Source organism: Entelurus aequoreus, linkage group LG16 (assembly GCF_033978785.1).
Source record: "Entelurus aequoreus isolate RoL-2023_Sb linkage group LG16, RoL_Eaeq_v1.1, whole genome shotgun sequence".
Classification (NCBI taxonomy): Eukaryota; Metazoa; Chordata; class Actinopteri; order Syngnathiformes; family Syngnathidae; genus Entelurus; species Entelurus aequoreus.
The window spans coordinates 19608468-19622941 of record NC_084746.1 but is presented as its reverse complement, the minus strand read 5'-3'; the positions used below and the strand labels follow the sequence as shown (position 1 = coordinate 19622941).

General features: G+C 38.5%; 1 protein-coding gene across 1 annotated transcript in view; it reads right to left on the bottom strand.

Moving 5' to 3' along the window:
* The window catches only part of LOC133630685 (polyamine-transporting ATPase 13A3-like), a 139640-nt gene that overhangs the window by 105557 nt on the left and 19609 nt on the right, over positions 1-14474 (bottom strand). The window contains exons 10-18 of the mRNA XM_062022327.1: positions 13543-13674; positions 7251-7400; positions 6987-7144; positions 5719-5907; positions 5583-5644; positions 818-968; positions 632-709; positions 376-526; positions 97-217 (exon numbers count right to left, since the gene is read on the bottom strand). Of these exons, the coding sequence (XP_061878311.1) occupies positions 97-217; positions 376-526; positions 632-709; positions 818-968; positions 5583-5644; positions 5719-5907; positions 6987-7144; positions 7251-7400; positions 13543-13674 (1192 nt within the window). The remainder of the gene's footprint in view (positions 1-96; positions 218-375; positions 527-631; positions 710-817; positions 969-5582; positions 5645-5718; positions 5908-6986; positions 7145-7250; positions 7401-13542; positions 13675-14474) is intronic.

The window sequence follows — 14474 nt, the reverse complement described above, 5'->3', positions numbered from 1 at the left end:
GAAATCTTTATGCAAGTTAAAACATGTCTCTCTGCTCGAGCTTTGGATGTTTTGTGCAATAACTGTATTGCAGTAACTGTATGGAAGAACACTTACCGACTGAGATTTTGGACTTCTTGCCAGGAGAGCTTGGACTCCAGATGGTGATGTGCCAGGGCTATAACCCTGAAACCCTGTCGGGTGTAAGTCTCCAACGTCTCTGTGAAACTCTGCGGGACTGTGGACACAATATTTGGAGTTGGGTATTTTAAGGTTTTTTATTGTTAATTTGGCTGATTGAAGACACTAAATAGTATGGCATGGCATGGTAGTTGACGCCCACTGTGTGATGCCACAGGACACACGGCTTAAGTTGTCTGTGGACACGTGTCTGACCTGTGTGCAGCTTGCAGAGGTTAACCACAGTCTCTGGGGCTCCTTTCAGGTAGATGTCAAAGTGTTTTTGTCCCAGTTGTCTGACCACCACACTCATCCTCTGCAGCGCTGAGGAGAAGGGGAGCTGACGCACAATGCCAAACTCCCCCCACTGAAAGTTGCATGTCAAAGATTTTAACAAGGATGCTTTTCCGTAAGATGCTAAAAGTGAAAAAGATACTGGTCACTTAATAAAAACACAAAGTTTAAGGATTACTTGTTGTGGGTGTCGGACTATTGTGGAAATGTGAGCATCGTAAATTGCAGTCTGTTCTTTTCTTGGCTCCTCGAGAATCTGGACAAAACATAATGTGATTATAATGGCTTCTTAAAAACATGAAGACAACTCATCTACAATGCACCCTTTGCACATCTTTGCATGCAAAGATTTAAATCTCCTCACCCAGCCAGTAGCACTGAATACTTTGAGGTCTATAGGGTCTCCACAGAGTTTGTCCTCAATGCTGATCAGTGAGTGGCAGGTAGCCATGCAGACGACAAACGACGTCTTCATAAGACTCTCTGTAGCTACCTTAGTCTCTGGGGGGGAAAAACTGGAGGACGAAGAGAAGGCCACTCAGAGGTTATTTGCTGTGACTTAATGGGACTGTTTGCAACATTTACACAGATGCCTAACCCCTAACCCCCTAATAGTGATTTGGATATTTAGCGTTAGCTATCATTGAATGTATATTCTATCATAACAGCAACACGATTGCAAGTTGATCATTGCTTCTCTTGGAATGTTTTTGTAAGTGTGCACGTGCTCCCTGTGCGTACGTGTTGGCAAGACAGGGTGAGTGACCACCATAAACACATTTTTTTTTCTCGGCACTGTAAAAAAATGTTACTACACAAACTAAGTAAGTGTAAAAAATATCAACTGTTTTAACACAAATGTGTTCTGCTAATCCAATAATGGTAACATAAGATAGCAAATGGTACTCTTGTTATACTGTTTTGCTTAGAAAAATGTAACTGTGAGCAAGATGCAAACAGCCTCCTTCACAATTGCCTGCATCCAATTGATATAACAAATGTAAACCTTTTTTTTTTTTAGTTAGTTTTTTTAGTTAAGTGCAATGAAACACATTTTCCTGTAATGCGTTTTGTGTTATCAGGGATTAAGATAGTTATGTTTCATCAATAATACTACATATAAGTCCTGTCAAAATGTACGTATTAAATGTGATTATTCTTTAAAAAAAATTGCATTAATCATGAACAAACTAAGAATAAGCATACAATTTATTTTGATTGTACAAGCTCTTTTACCTTAACTGCTATACGGTCAGTAATCAGATCAATGCATATGACAGTACAACAATGTGTGAAGAGACTCCAACTAATGTGCTCGCTGGCAAATTTCACTCCAAAATACAGCCTGAAAGAACTTCAGATAAAACTGTTACCAGGTTTTGTGCAAATAAATGACATTTAGTCAAGTAAAGCTTTTAAAAACGAGTATGGATGACATTTTTAAAATAAAATTGCATTTGTGTACAGATATCGTGGTCTATTCTGAAGCAAATTTTAATTACGCAAGCAGGTAATATCACTAACATTGCACTAGCACTAACATTTTACAAGATAAAATGGCGACAGCGCTACATGTACTAATTATAAGGCTGCTAGTTTATCAAGAAGAGGACATGCGAGCAATATGCTGAAACATTTAACACACAGCATGCAACAATTATAAATGAAAATCACCTTTTTCAACCACTTCTATGTCATCTCAGCAGCAGTAATGCTAGCGTGTTAGTTACTAACTAAAGCCTCCTATCTTGTTAGCGCTATTATTCGTTAAATTGAAATGAATGCCTTCTCATTTAGATGAGCAGGACAAAAAACTGATTGTGACTGGCTCAGAGGCAGGCAGTACTCTCTCCAGTTCACGTCTGCCACTAGACCAATGTCAGCGAGCAGGGACTAAGTTTGTGGTTAAAAGCTTGCATGTATTTTCTACAGTGACACTCCTCATTTTCGGTAGGTGAATGTTTAATTGTAATCAGAAAAATGTTGCATGTTTTCCCCCCCACCAGATTTTCTCTCAGTCGTTATGTTATACAGGTGAAACTCAAAAATTTAAATTATGGTGTACAAGTCCATTCATGTCAGCAATGAACTTCAAATGTGAAACTATTCTGTGATATTAACTAATTACATGCAAATTAAGGTATGCCAAGCCTTTATTATCATTTTGATGATCTTGGCTTACACTCTTTGAAACCCCACATTTTCTGAGATTTTCAAATGAAGATTAGTCATCAAAATTATAACTAAATTACTATTACTAAACCTCATCATATTATTAATAAAAACTCTTTTAAACCGTTCAATGATTTAGTTAATCAATATAATGTACCCAGAAATAATTTTTTACATTTCATCTCTTTGAAACACGCTGTAAATAAATGCATATCCTCTGAAAGTACTGTATGTCCTCAAATAGCCATGAACTGGAAGATGCACTTTTTAATCAAAATACAATTAAGAAATTAATTAAACTATTTTATGGAATAATAAATGAACACCACACTAGAAATGCAAATGATGCATGTGTTTGGAAATGGATGATGGACTTAAACAGTTTAGATGAAAGAGACATATCATGGAATATTTGGAAAAATGCCAATAAGCCCTTTAGAAGCATTAAAGATAATCTGACTCAATTTAAGATATTGAATAGATTGTATTTTACATCTTCTTAGCTGTTTAAAATTGGCGTAGTAGATAGCAAGTTATGTACGAAGTGTCGGGCAGCTGAGGGAACTCTTGTTCATTTATTGTGGGAATGTCAGAGAATAAAAGAGTTATGGTTGAAAACAACAAAAGAAGCAATCACAATACTTAATATAAACATCCCAATGACACTGCAAACTTGTATTCTTGGGGATCTGCATCAATTTAGTAACGTGTCATCAAAGAGTAAAAAATGTTTTTCTTTCAATATGCATAATAACAAAAAGGGTAATATTTAAAAAATGGATAGCTGTTGATAGTTCAACTCATACTAAATGGTACACACAAGCTATGGAGATGATATCAGTAGAACAAACTGCATTTAGTTTAGATAATAATGAGTCATATATTGGAATATGGGATCCATTATTTAAATTTGTTTCAACTATTAAATGAACCAAAATATGACTTATTATATCTTTGTGGAAAATGTTGGACGCGGTGTGTTGTCGGGCTTTGGGATGTGATGCAAGTGTAAGCCACTGTGACACTATTGTTAATTTCAATTTTTTGTATTATTTTTTAATAATGTTTTTAATGATAATATCAGTGAGGGTTTTTTAATCACTGCTATTTTGAAATTGTTACTAATATTGATGCTGTTGTCGATAATGTTCATTTTTGTTTCACTACATTTGGATTTGTGTGTCCTCAATTGCTCTTTTAATTGCTCTTTTTATTGGTGTTGTTAATGTTGCTGGGACGGGTTTGGTTTTTGAATTGGATTGCATTGTTGTAGTGTTGTTGTGTATTGTTTTGTTGATTGATTAATAAATTCATTAAATATATATATATATATATATATATATATATATATATAACAAATAAAGGCTTGATATATCTGACTTTGCAGCAATAAATTAATATCACTTGTTACTAAATGTTACATTATTGTGTCATTTGCATATGATTTATTTTGTTCAATTCTACAGAAAAATACCTTTTTTCTTCTAACTGTAGGCTTTCGTGTTACCTCTAAACTAAACAAATTTGAGGCTAATCCACCTGTTTTTTCTCTTTCTATCCAAATAAGAATTGATAAGAGAACCGTTAAGGAACCGAATCGTTAAGACAAATCGAAAGTGGAATCGGAACCGGAAAAATCATATTAATTCCCAACCCTACCAATCGGAGACGCTTTACTCATCTTTGTGCTGAAGTATATATTAACCTGATCACTGACCTTTCAGGGATCCATCCACGGTTAAGGTAAAAGAGTATGTGCACTCTAAATACATGTATTTATCTGCGATTATAAATGATTATCGTGATATCTCATAATTAATCACATGAGTTAAAGCGTTAACTTAGATAGCCCTAGTTTCATATGTTTTTGGTTCCAAATAAAAGTCATTTGGAGCCTGCACCTTTAAATAAGAAAAATAATGATGTCTCTTTAAAAGTTTTAAAAACAGTCTTAGACCATGAAAGAGGTACAAAGAAAAAAAAACACCATAATTTCATCAGCATCTAAAAATCCCCCAAACTACAGCAAGTGTGTTGGGAGGATAAATTGATTGTGTCATCATGTCTTCTTTAAGTACTAGAGAACAATATTGTTTGTGCAGACTACAGACAAATAGTTTTTTGAGAGTTAGAGATGAATCTTAGTTTTAGGTGTCACTTCAACATTCCTCAGAGTGGTCGCTGCTTCCTGGTGTGATCTGTAAAATCACCAGGCTGTGTTTTGGCCTCAGATATCTGTTATTATATAAAAACATTGTTTTTAAAACAATATTTGATTAATAATGTTGGAAGGATATTTCTACATTGGGGACATAATTTGAGGCTTGTTGGGAAGCGAGGCTGTCAGACATGTGCCTATTGCCGGCTGAAATCCTGTTGCTGTTCCCCGCGGCACAGATCGCCCAAAATTGCACACAGTGTACCTTGTCCCAGAAGTGTAGCTCCCCTTTTGCAAAGGTAATGATCCTTCAGCAGGTTCACATATGGAAACTTTGTTACGAGTTTTACTTCCTCTATTTAGTCAAGTTTCATATCTGCTCAGCACTGCTCCAGAGCCAAGGACCTTACTAACTGAGCTGTCGCCTTTTTTGAGGTGGAAAAATTTGCGAATTAGATCTTTGTTTTGTTTACTTCAGTGAAAGACTGTATTTCTTTCATAAGTACATTTAATTAACTTTGGAATATCCATGTGACCTTACTGAACCTGAGTGACTCGTCAGTATACACTAGTACATATCATCATCTGTTTATTTTTTTAAGTAACAGGCCATAGATTCAAGTGATTGTCGACGATGGGCAAAATCTCACGAATCAGATCAGACTATGGAAATATTTAGTCAAGACAGCCTTGGACTGAAGACTAATCATATTCAAAACAGCAATTGCTCAAGTTAACCAGCCATACTTTTCGTAAATCCTATGAGGAAACCACCAAATGACATCAAACCCAAACTTACATGCCAACTTCAGCTCTCTGAATACCCCACAGGTGCAAACTGTCTTCGGTGAGAGTGCCAGTCTAAAGTCAAAATGCACGCAGTTGACAAGAAAATTAATGTTATGAATGAATGTAGTGAAACGGACTATGCCCACCTTGTCAAAGCAGACCAGGTCCAGCAGACCAGAAATGTTAATTCTCTGTGGACTGATGCAAAAGATGCCAGTTTGCTTCATGCGCCGCTGAGCGTTCACAAGCCCAATGGTCAGAGTCACAGGTAACATTGGAGGAATACAGACTGCTACAAGATTCAAAGAATCAGTGATTATGATCCCAACAGAAACCTAGATGGGATGGGGAAAGGACCAAGAAACCAGTGAAAAAAATGTAATTTGAAAGTCACGACCACTCGGCTGATCACAGACAAGAACTAGATAGACAGAAAAACAAAAGTTTGGCATACACTATATGATTGTCAGTCTGAGGAGTTTGGATGAGATGACAATCGACTGAATTTCTGACAACCCTAAAATTCATCGTCTTGTCACCTGGCTGGTTGGGAGCAACCAATGGCATGTCGGTTCATCAAGACTTCAGCCCTGATTAAAAAGTGAGTCTGATCAAGTTTGAAACAGGCTAGATAATTCCAAGATTGTATGCCAATCTTTAGGAAAATACTACGTAGGGTGACCCAAAATAGGCTGAACCCAAAAATCTGTGAATAAATCTGTTGGATTTAAATTGTTCTTCTCTTCTTTTTCAGGGTATAAAAGTCAACTTTCCGCATTAAATTTTGGAACAATAGTCTTCCCTAACATGTCTTGGACAACCACGGGAAATACATTTTGCATGGAAACCTATATCTTCAACAAACCATGAACTGTAGGACAAGCACAATTTCAGAAGAAGTTTCGGTGTCGTCAGGCTCTATCAAATAGCACAAGTAGGTTCAGAAGTCGAGAGAGTTGTGCGACTCTGCAAAATCTATTTAACAAAATGTGTATGGGTTCTGTTTTTTGGGGCGTCAACCTGTATAAGGACTATCAGAGAGCTCATGGACATTGCATATTTAAGTGGTATTTTGTCCCATAACATACCGTACAGAAGAGCTGGATCTAGTGAGGCACATATGTGTTTAATGTGTGCTCCTTATGTAAAGTTTCCATTGCAAATTGTATGACAACTGTTACGGTATAGCTCGGTTGGTAGAGTGGCCGTGCCAGCAACTTGAGGGTTGCAGGTTCGATCCCCGCTTCCGCCATTCTAGTCACTGCCGTTGTGTCCTTGGGCAAGACACTTTACCCACCTGCTCCCAGTGCCACCCACACTGGTTTAAATGTAACTTAGATATTGGGTTTCACTATGTAAAGCGCTTTGAGTCACTAGAAAAAAGCGCTATATAAATATAATTCACTTCACTTACCTGGTTTATGACATCAATAATGATGACGTAGATGAAGTCAATCACTGCCACCACCGCCATAACCATTGTGAAATGCTTAGTGTCGCGATGCAGTTTGAAGTCCATGGGTTTAGGGTGGAGGATGGCACGCACAAGCTGGCCCTTTACGGTATTAAAACCTGTGGGATCATGGAAGGTTTAATAAAAAGCTTATTTCAAGGACATGACTTCAATTGGTGGTAAAACTGTTTCACACCACCTGTCAGCATCAAGCTCAATCCTCACCTGTTCTGACCACAACCGCCTTCACCTGTGTATCAGCACGACTCTGGATAACATGTGTGCCACAGAAGAGGGTGTGTTGCTTGTGTTCCTCTGTATCATAGATACTTTCTGAACTTGGCACACTGGTCTTAGTAACTGGAGCACTCTCCCCTGAAGATCCAAACACAGCAATAACACGGGAGAACTGCAGTTAATAACAGTTCAAGTCACACAATCTAATTTCTGACGGTTGGTTTTATGGGACACTCATTAAAATATTTGTTGATATTTCAACTGTTGTTACAGTATCAGAATAATGTTTACTTTGACTCATTCAAATAAAATACAGGTACAATGGTACGTTGAGATACGAGCCGTCTCTTGGGTGAATGTTGTACTTTAGGTTGTGAGCAATAACTCAGGTTATGAGCCTCCCTTCCACAAGTTGGCGAATGCCACAGTGAATCTCATAACATTGCTTACTAACTAGCATCAGCTTATAGCTAAAGATCAACATAACTTTGTTTTTCTAACCTTGGCAAAGAAGAAAAGTGAGTGTGGAGGACAGTGCTGAGAAACAGGAAGTGGATGATATTCAATTAATTAATTAAAGAAGAAACATGACCGACTGTCAATCAATCAATCAATCAATGTTTATTTATATAGCCCTAAATCACAAGTGTCTCAAAGGGCTGTACAAGCCACAACGACATCCTCGGTACAGAGCCCACATACGGGCAAGGAAAAACTCACCCCAGTGGGACGTCGGTGAATGACTATGAGAAACCTTGGAGAGGACCGCATATGTGGGTAACCCCCCCCCTCTAGGGGAGACCGAAAGCAACGGATGTCGAGTGGGTCTGACATAACATTGTGAAAGTCCAGTCCACAGTGGATCCAACACATCAGCGGGAGTCCAGTCCACAGCGGGGCCAACAGGAAACCATCCCGAGCGGAGACGGGTCAGCAGCGCAGAGATGTCCCCAACCGATGCACAGGCTAGTGGTCCACCCGGGGTCCCGGCTCTGGACAGCCAGCACTTCATCCATGGCCACCGGACCTATGCGACTCCCCCTCGCAAGGGACAGGGGAGAAGAGGAGAGAAGAAAAGAAACGGCAGATCAACTGGTCTAAAAAAGGGGGGGTCTATTTAAAGGCTAGATTATACAAATGAGTTTTAAGATGGGACTTAAATGCTTCTACTGAGGTAGCATCTCTACCTGTGTAGTCGATCTGGCAAGGCAGCTGTATAGCGCTGCTCGTCAGAACCATACTAATGCAGAGAGAGTCGATTAAAAGTTGTTAAAACAATACCCAAAGGGCAAACATTATATTAAGGTGTGTTTGACAAAGAAGCAGCTGGATGAAAATAACGTCCACTCTCAATTATTAGAACATTACTTCATAAAACTAGTGAAGTTGTTAGTAGTAGCTACATTCTATTATATTTTTTTCATACAATATTTTTATGTAAAATGTTGTTTTTGTTTTAAAAGGTATCTTGAATTAAATGTATTTAAAGTCATTTCAATGGGCATTTAAACTTGTTTAAGGTACATGCTAAATTACAGAACAAATTAAACTTCTATCTAGCAGTAGCACTCTTTAGAGTCAAAGTGACTTTCTTGTGCTATAAAATCAGAAGTACTGCATATGCATCTACATTAATGTATGTACAGTATGTACCAGTGTTTCTTCACCATAGGCTTTGTATAGATTGCAGCGGTGCACAGTTGTAATACACTTTTCCACCACTTGTGGCAATAATAAAAATCTTAAACAAACAGAAGACTGAAGCTAAATTATTAGAGAAGTTTATTAAGCGCAACAAATATGACTAAAGTGGTGAAGCTGTGTTTTTATTTGCTCTTTAATCTTATTGACAGTTTAGTTAAGAAAAAAAATATTATTAACTTAGTTTGTTTATTTTAGCACAAGATAAGTGTATGTACATTTATTTTTCATTAGTTATAGGTCAGTTCCTTCTAATGCAGTATATTCCGTTAGTACCTTTTTTCTAATCAGCCTGACTTTGACCAAGGTTCATGTGGTAAACTGATATTAACTAATACTCTTTGTGATTAACACATCATTTCATATAATTTGACAAGGTTGCTAACTGTAGATACACTGTAAAAAAAATTATGTAAAAAAACGGTCATCTACTGGCAGCTATGGCTGCCAAACGAAAACCATAAAATTAAAGTAAAACATTGTAAATCAAATAATGATCTAAAAAACATTATATTTACAGAAATTTTCATGAAACGTTTTGCGGAAAAATATCGTAATTTTACAGATTTTTGCTAAATTATTAAGATCGACCACCTTTAATAAAGTGACGATGCAAACATTCCTTTAAAAAAAAAGCTTTTATTCTACAGAGTTTTTCCAAATTATTACGATCAAACACCTTTAATGAAGTGACAATGCTGGCAGTTCCACAGAAAAATACCATTATTTTACAGATTTTTTCTGAATTGTTAAGATCAACCACCTTTAATAAAGTGACGATGCAAACAGTTCTGCAGAAAAATACCTTTATTCGACAGCATGGGTGTCAAACTCTGGCCCGCGGGCCAAATTTGGCCCACAGTGTAATTTCACTTGGCCCTTGAGGCGATATCAAATTAACACTACAGCTGGCCCGCCACCGCATTCACCACTAATTCTAATACTTGCCAACCCTCCCGGGAGTCTTCCAAACGCCAGCCAGCCAGCCAGCCAGCCAGCCATGCGTTGCATTCAATTGTGTGTGCGTGCAGAAGCAGCACATGTTATGTGACTGGGCCAACACTTGTTGGACTGGCTGAAAGGCAGACGTGACGATTTTCGGGAGGGGCGCTGAAGTTTGGAAGACTCCCGGGAGGGTTGGCAAATATTAGAATTAGCGGTGAATGCGGTGTTACCTCGGCACCGCCGCAATATATAATCAGCAGGCTAGCTTTAATGTTAATTTGATATCGCCTCAAGGGCCAAGTGAAATTACACGGCGGGCCAAATTTGGCCCGCGGGCCAGAGTTTGACACCCATGCTGTAGAATAAAGGTATTTTTCTGCAGAACTGTTTGCATCGTCACTTTATTAAAGGTGGTTGATCTTAACAATTCAGAAAAAATCTGTAAAATAATGGTATTTTTCTGTGGAACTCCCAGCATTGTCACTTCATTAAAGGTGTTTGATCGTAATAATTTGGAAAAACTCTGTAGAATAAAGGTATTTTTCTGCAGAACTGTTTGCATCGTCACTTTATTAAAGGTGGTTGATCTTAATAGTTTAGTAAAAATCTGTAAAATTACGATATTTTTCCGCAAAACGTTTCATGAAAATTTCTGAAAATATAATGTTGTTGATCATTATTTGGTTTACAATGTTTTACTTTAATTTTATGGTTTTCGTTTGGCAGCCGCAGCTGCCAGTAGATGACCGTTTTTTTTACAGTGAACGGTTTGTGTTGGATCAAAGTTTGGCGCCACACCACTCTCACATCCTATGACAAAGGCAAATTTCCCTCGCAAATTATCATCGCCCATGTGTCTAGTATCTGTCATTAAAGTCAAAGTCCCTAGGATTTCATTTTTTTGTCTTAGGGGGACACCAAGATGGCCAATTTCCTGGTTTGTTTTCAAATATGGGTTTTTTAGATTTTTACTTGCAAGTTGTCATGAAAGACGTCTCCAGCGATTTTCATAACAATACGTGAATTTGCTGGGAGGGGTTTTATTTTTTTTTATTTTCAAGGGAGCGCTAGATGGTCAATTTTGAAATGTTGTGTTCGACCCCCAATTATATAAAAAATGTTGCCGGACCTGACACGCTTGCAAAACATTTTGAAATTTCATACATGTTAAGTGCTAGAAAAATTAGATCAAAGTGGGAGAACAATAACAAACAAAACAATTTCAACTTTTTGCTGCTCAGGCCTTAATTATATAGTACACGTACTGTGATCCATTAGGACTGAAATTGTTCTGTAGTTGCTGTTTTGCGTCTTGACTTATTATGTCTAGAAAGGGGCGTGCAAACTGAATGTTGCGCAGAAATGACTGTGAGAAAAAAGGCTATCGCTCTGCAGCTCTGTCCTACGTATGCTTGTCAACATATATGGAACTGTCAAAAATAACATTATTAGTCAAACTGTCTATTCAAATATAGCTGCTGGATGACTTAAGGGGCTGATTAAAACCAATTTTATTGATGCGTTTTGGTTTCTGCTGGTGTTTTTTTTAATGACATTAGTTTTTTTCATATACTGTAGAAGATATGTTATTATCAAGTCTTCTGTATGAAAAAAAACCTAATTGTAATATGCATTTTCTTATGTCTAGATCAGGGGTTTCAAAGTAATTTTAGTTCAGGGGCTGCATGGAGGAAAATCTATTCCCACGTGGGCCGGACGGGTAAAATCAAGGCATGATAACTTAAAAATACAACCACGACTACTTTATTGTTATCTTTGTTTTTCGGCCCAAAATAAAACAATCACACTCTCAAAATGTACATATCCCAAATAACCCTCTTGACAAAACACTTCAAGTTAGTTGAACATTTCGAGGAAAAAATTGGTGCAGTTTCAAAAACACCATGAACACCACAATGAACTTAGACTTAAAGTTAAAGTACCAATGATTGTCACGCACACACTAGGTGTGGTGAAATGTGTCCTCTGCATTTGACCCATCCCCTTTATCACCCCCTGGGAAGTGAGGGGAGCAGCGGGCAGCAGCGGGCAGCAGCGGGCAGCAGCGGGCAGCAGCGGTGCCGCGCCCGGGAATCATTTTTGGTGATTTAACCCCCAATTGCATTCCTTGATGCTGAGTGCCAAGCAAGGAGGTAATGGGTCCCATTTTTTAATAGTCTTTGGTATGACTCGGTCGGGGTTTGAACTCACAACCTACCGATCTCAGGGTGGACACTCTAACCACAAGGCCACTTCATCTCAGTGTATCTACAAAGTAATTCAACTTTAAGTCACAGTCCGTGTAGGATTGAACAAAAAACAAAATAAAGCATAAATAAAAACTCTTCTATGTATCAGCTACCTCATTTGTCATTTCAAGTAGGGATGTCCGATAATATCGGACTGACGATATTATCGGCCGATAAATGCTTTAAAATGTAATATCGGAAATGATCGGTATCGGTTTCAAAATTATCGGTATCGCTTTCAAAAAGTAAAATGTATGACTTTTTAAAACGCCGCTGTGAAAACGGACGTAGGGAGAAGTTCAGAGCGCCAATAAACCTTAAAAGCACTTCCTTTGCGTGCCGGCCCAGTCACATAATATCTACGGCGTATCACACACACACAAGTGAATGCAAAGCATACTTGATCAACAGCCATATAGGTCACACTGAGGGTGTCCGTATAAACAACTTTAACACTGTTACAAATATGCGCCACACTGTGAACCCACACCAAACAAGAATGACAAACACATTTCGGGAGAACATCCGCACCGTAACACAACATAAACACAACAGAACAAATACCCAGAACCCCTTGCAGCACTAACTCTCCCAGGACCCTACAATATACACCCCCGCGACCCCCCCCCCCCCCACCTCAACCCCGCCCCCAACCCCGCCCACCTCAACCTCCTCATGCTCTCTCAGGGAGAGCATGTCCCAAATTCCAAGCTGCTGTTTTGAGGCATGTTAAAGAAATAATGCACTTTGTGACTTCAATAATAAATATGGCAGTGCCATGTTGACATTTTTTTCTATAACTTGGGTTGATTTATTTTGGAAAACCTTGTTACATTGTTTAATGCATCCAGCGGGACATCACAACAAAATTAGGCATAATAATGTGTTAATTCCACAACTGTATATATCGGTATCGGTTGATATCGGAATTGGTAATTAAGAGTTGGACAATATCGGAATATCGGATATCGGCAAAAAAGCTATTATCGGACATTTCTAATTTCAACTGTTCACTTTCTTAAAATTTTCACAGAACACAATCATTTTCACAGAACTCATGCAGCATTTGAAGTGGGGTTACCAAGTGTTTATTTTACTCCTGTTTGTTTTATTTTGGGTCGAGGGGAAGGAGTCTCAGCCCCCCTTTACAGTGTACCTCTTGCTTGGTATACTTGCTTGCTTAACAGATTTGATATTGCGACATCTAGTGGACACATTTAGAACAGCAGTTATTTTCATTTAAAAATGCAGCTTACTTTTAAATATAGCGAACTCAACTCACGAGATTGCCCATGCTGTTTAGTGTGTGATATTTGGTTAGTTGTTAGTTGATCAGGCCCATAGTATGCATGTTTTGCATTTACCAATGTATATACACATCATACCTGTCAACATGCTTTCAGAAACAGTGCAGGTGCCACAGATAAGCGCGGCGTCACAGGCCATAATCATCCCGTTTGCAGGAATAGTGATGATATCACCTGGTACCAGCTCTGTCGACAGGATCTGTTCAATGTCTGGGATCAAGTTTAAGAAAAGAGGACAGGATCATTTTTCACAAGTAAATATTGCATGGATGCAGAGCTGTGGGCAAATACAGTCTTGGCAAATTCTGCAGTGCGCTGTGGTTCATGGGGGTAAAACATATTGTTACTTTGATGGCCTCACTAGGAAATGGACTATCGCATTATGAAGTTGGGACCAGAGATGGACCACTCCTTATGCATCAGTTGATGACGTCTGTGCGCCCCTACTTGTCTACATACAAGAGGATCCCCTGCTGGCCCCACTATGGACTGGACTCTCACATTATTAACCGTATCCACTCGGCATCCATTGCACCGGTCACCCAAGGGAGGGGGTTTCCCACATCTGCGGTCTCTACCAAGGTTTCTCATTGTTCCCACTGGGTTGAGTTTTTTCTTGCCTTGATGTCGGATAAGATCTGAGGATGTCATTGTGATTTGTGCAGCCCTTTGAGACATTTTTGATTAAGGGCTATATGAATCAACTTTGATTGATTGAGTGATTGATACATAGGCGCCGATCTACATTTCTGCCAGTGGGTGCTCGGTGTGTTTGTATTTAAAAAAAAATAGACGTTCAGCAAAGTTAATATTCCATATGATTTGTGGCTTTATTATTTTGTAAAACGGACCAAACTCGCCACAAAATTAACTACAACAAGATTGATTTTTCAAAGATTATTTTAAAGATTGAAAGTTGCCATCAATCCCATGTGGGTGCTCGGGCCCCGAAGCACCCACGGGATCGGCGCCTATGATTGATACTGACTGGCTACTGAAGCCTGTTGCAC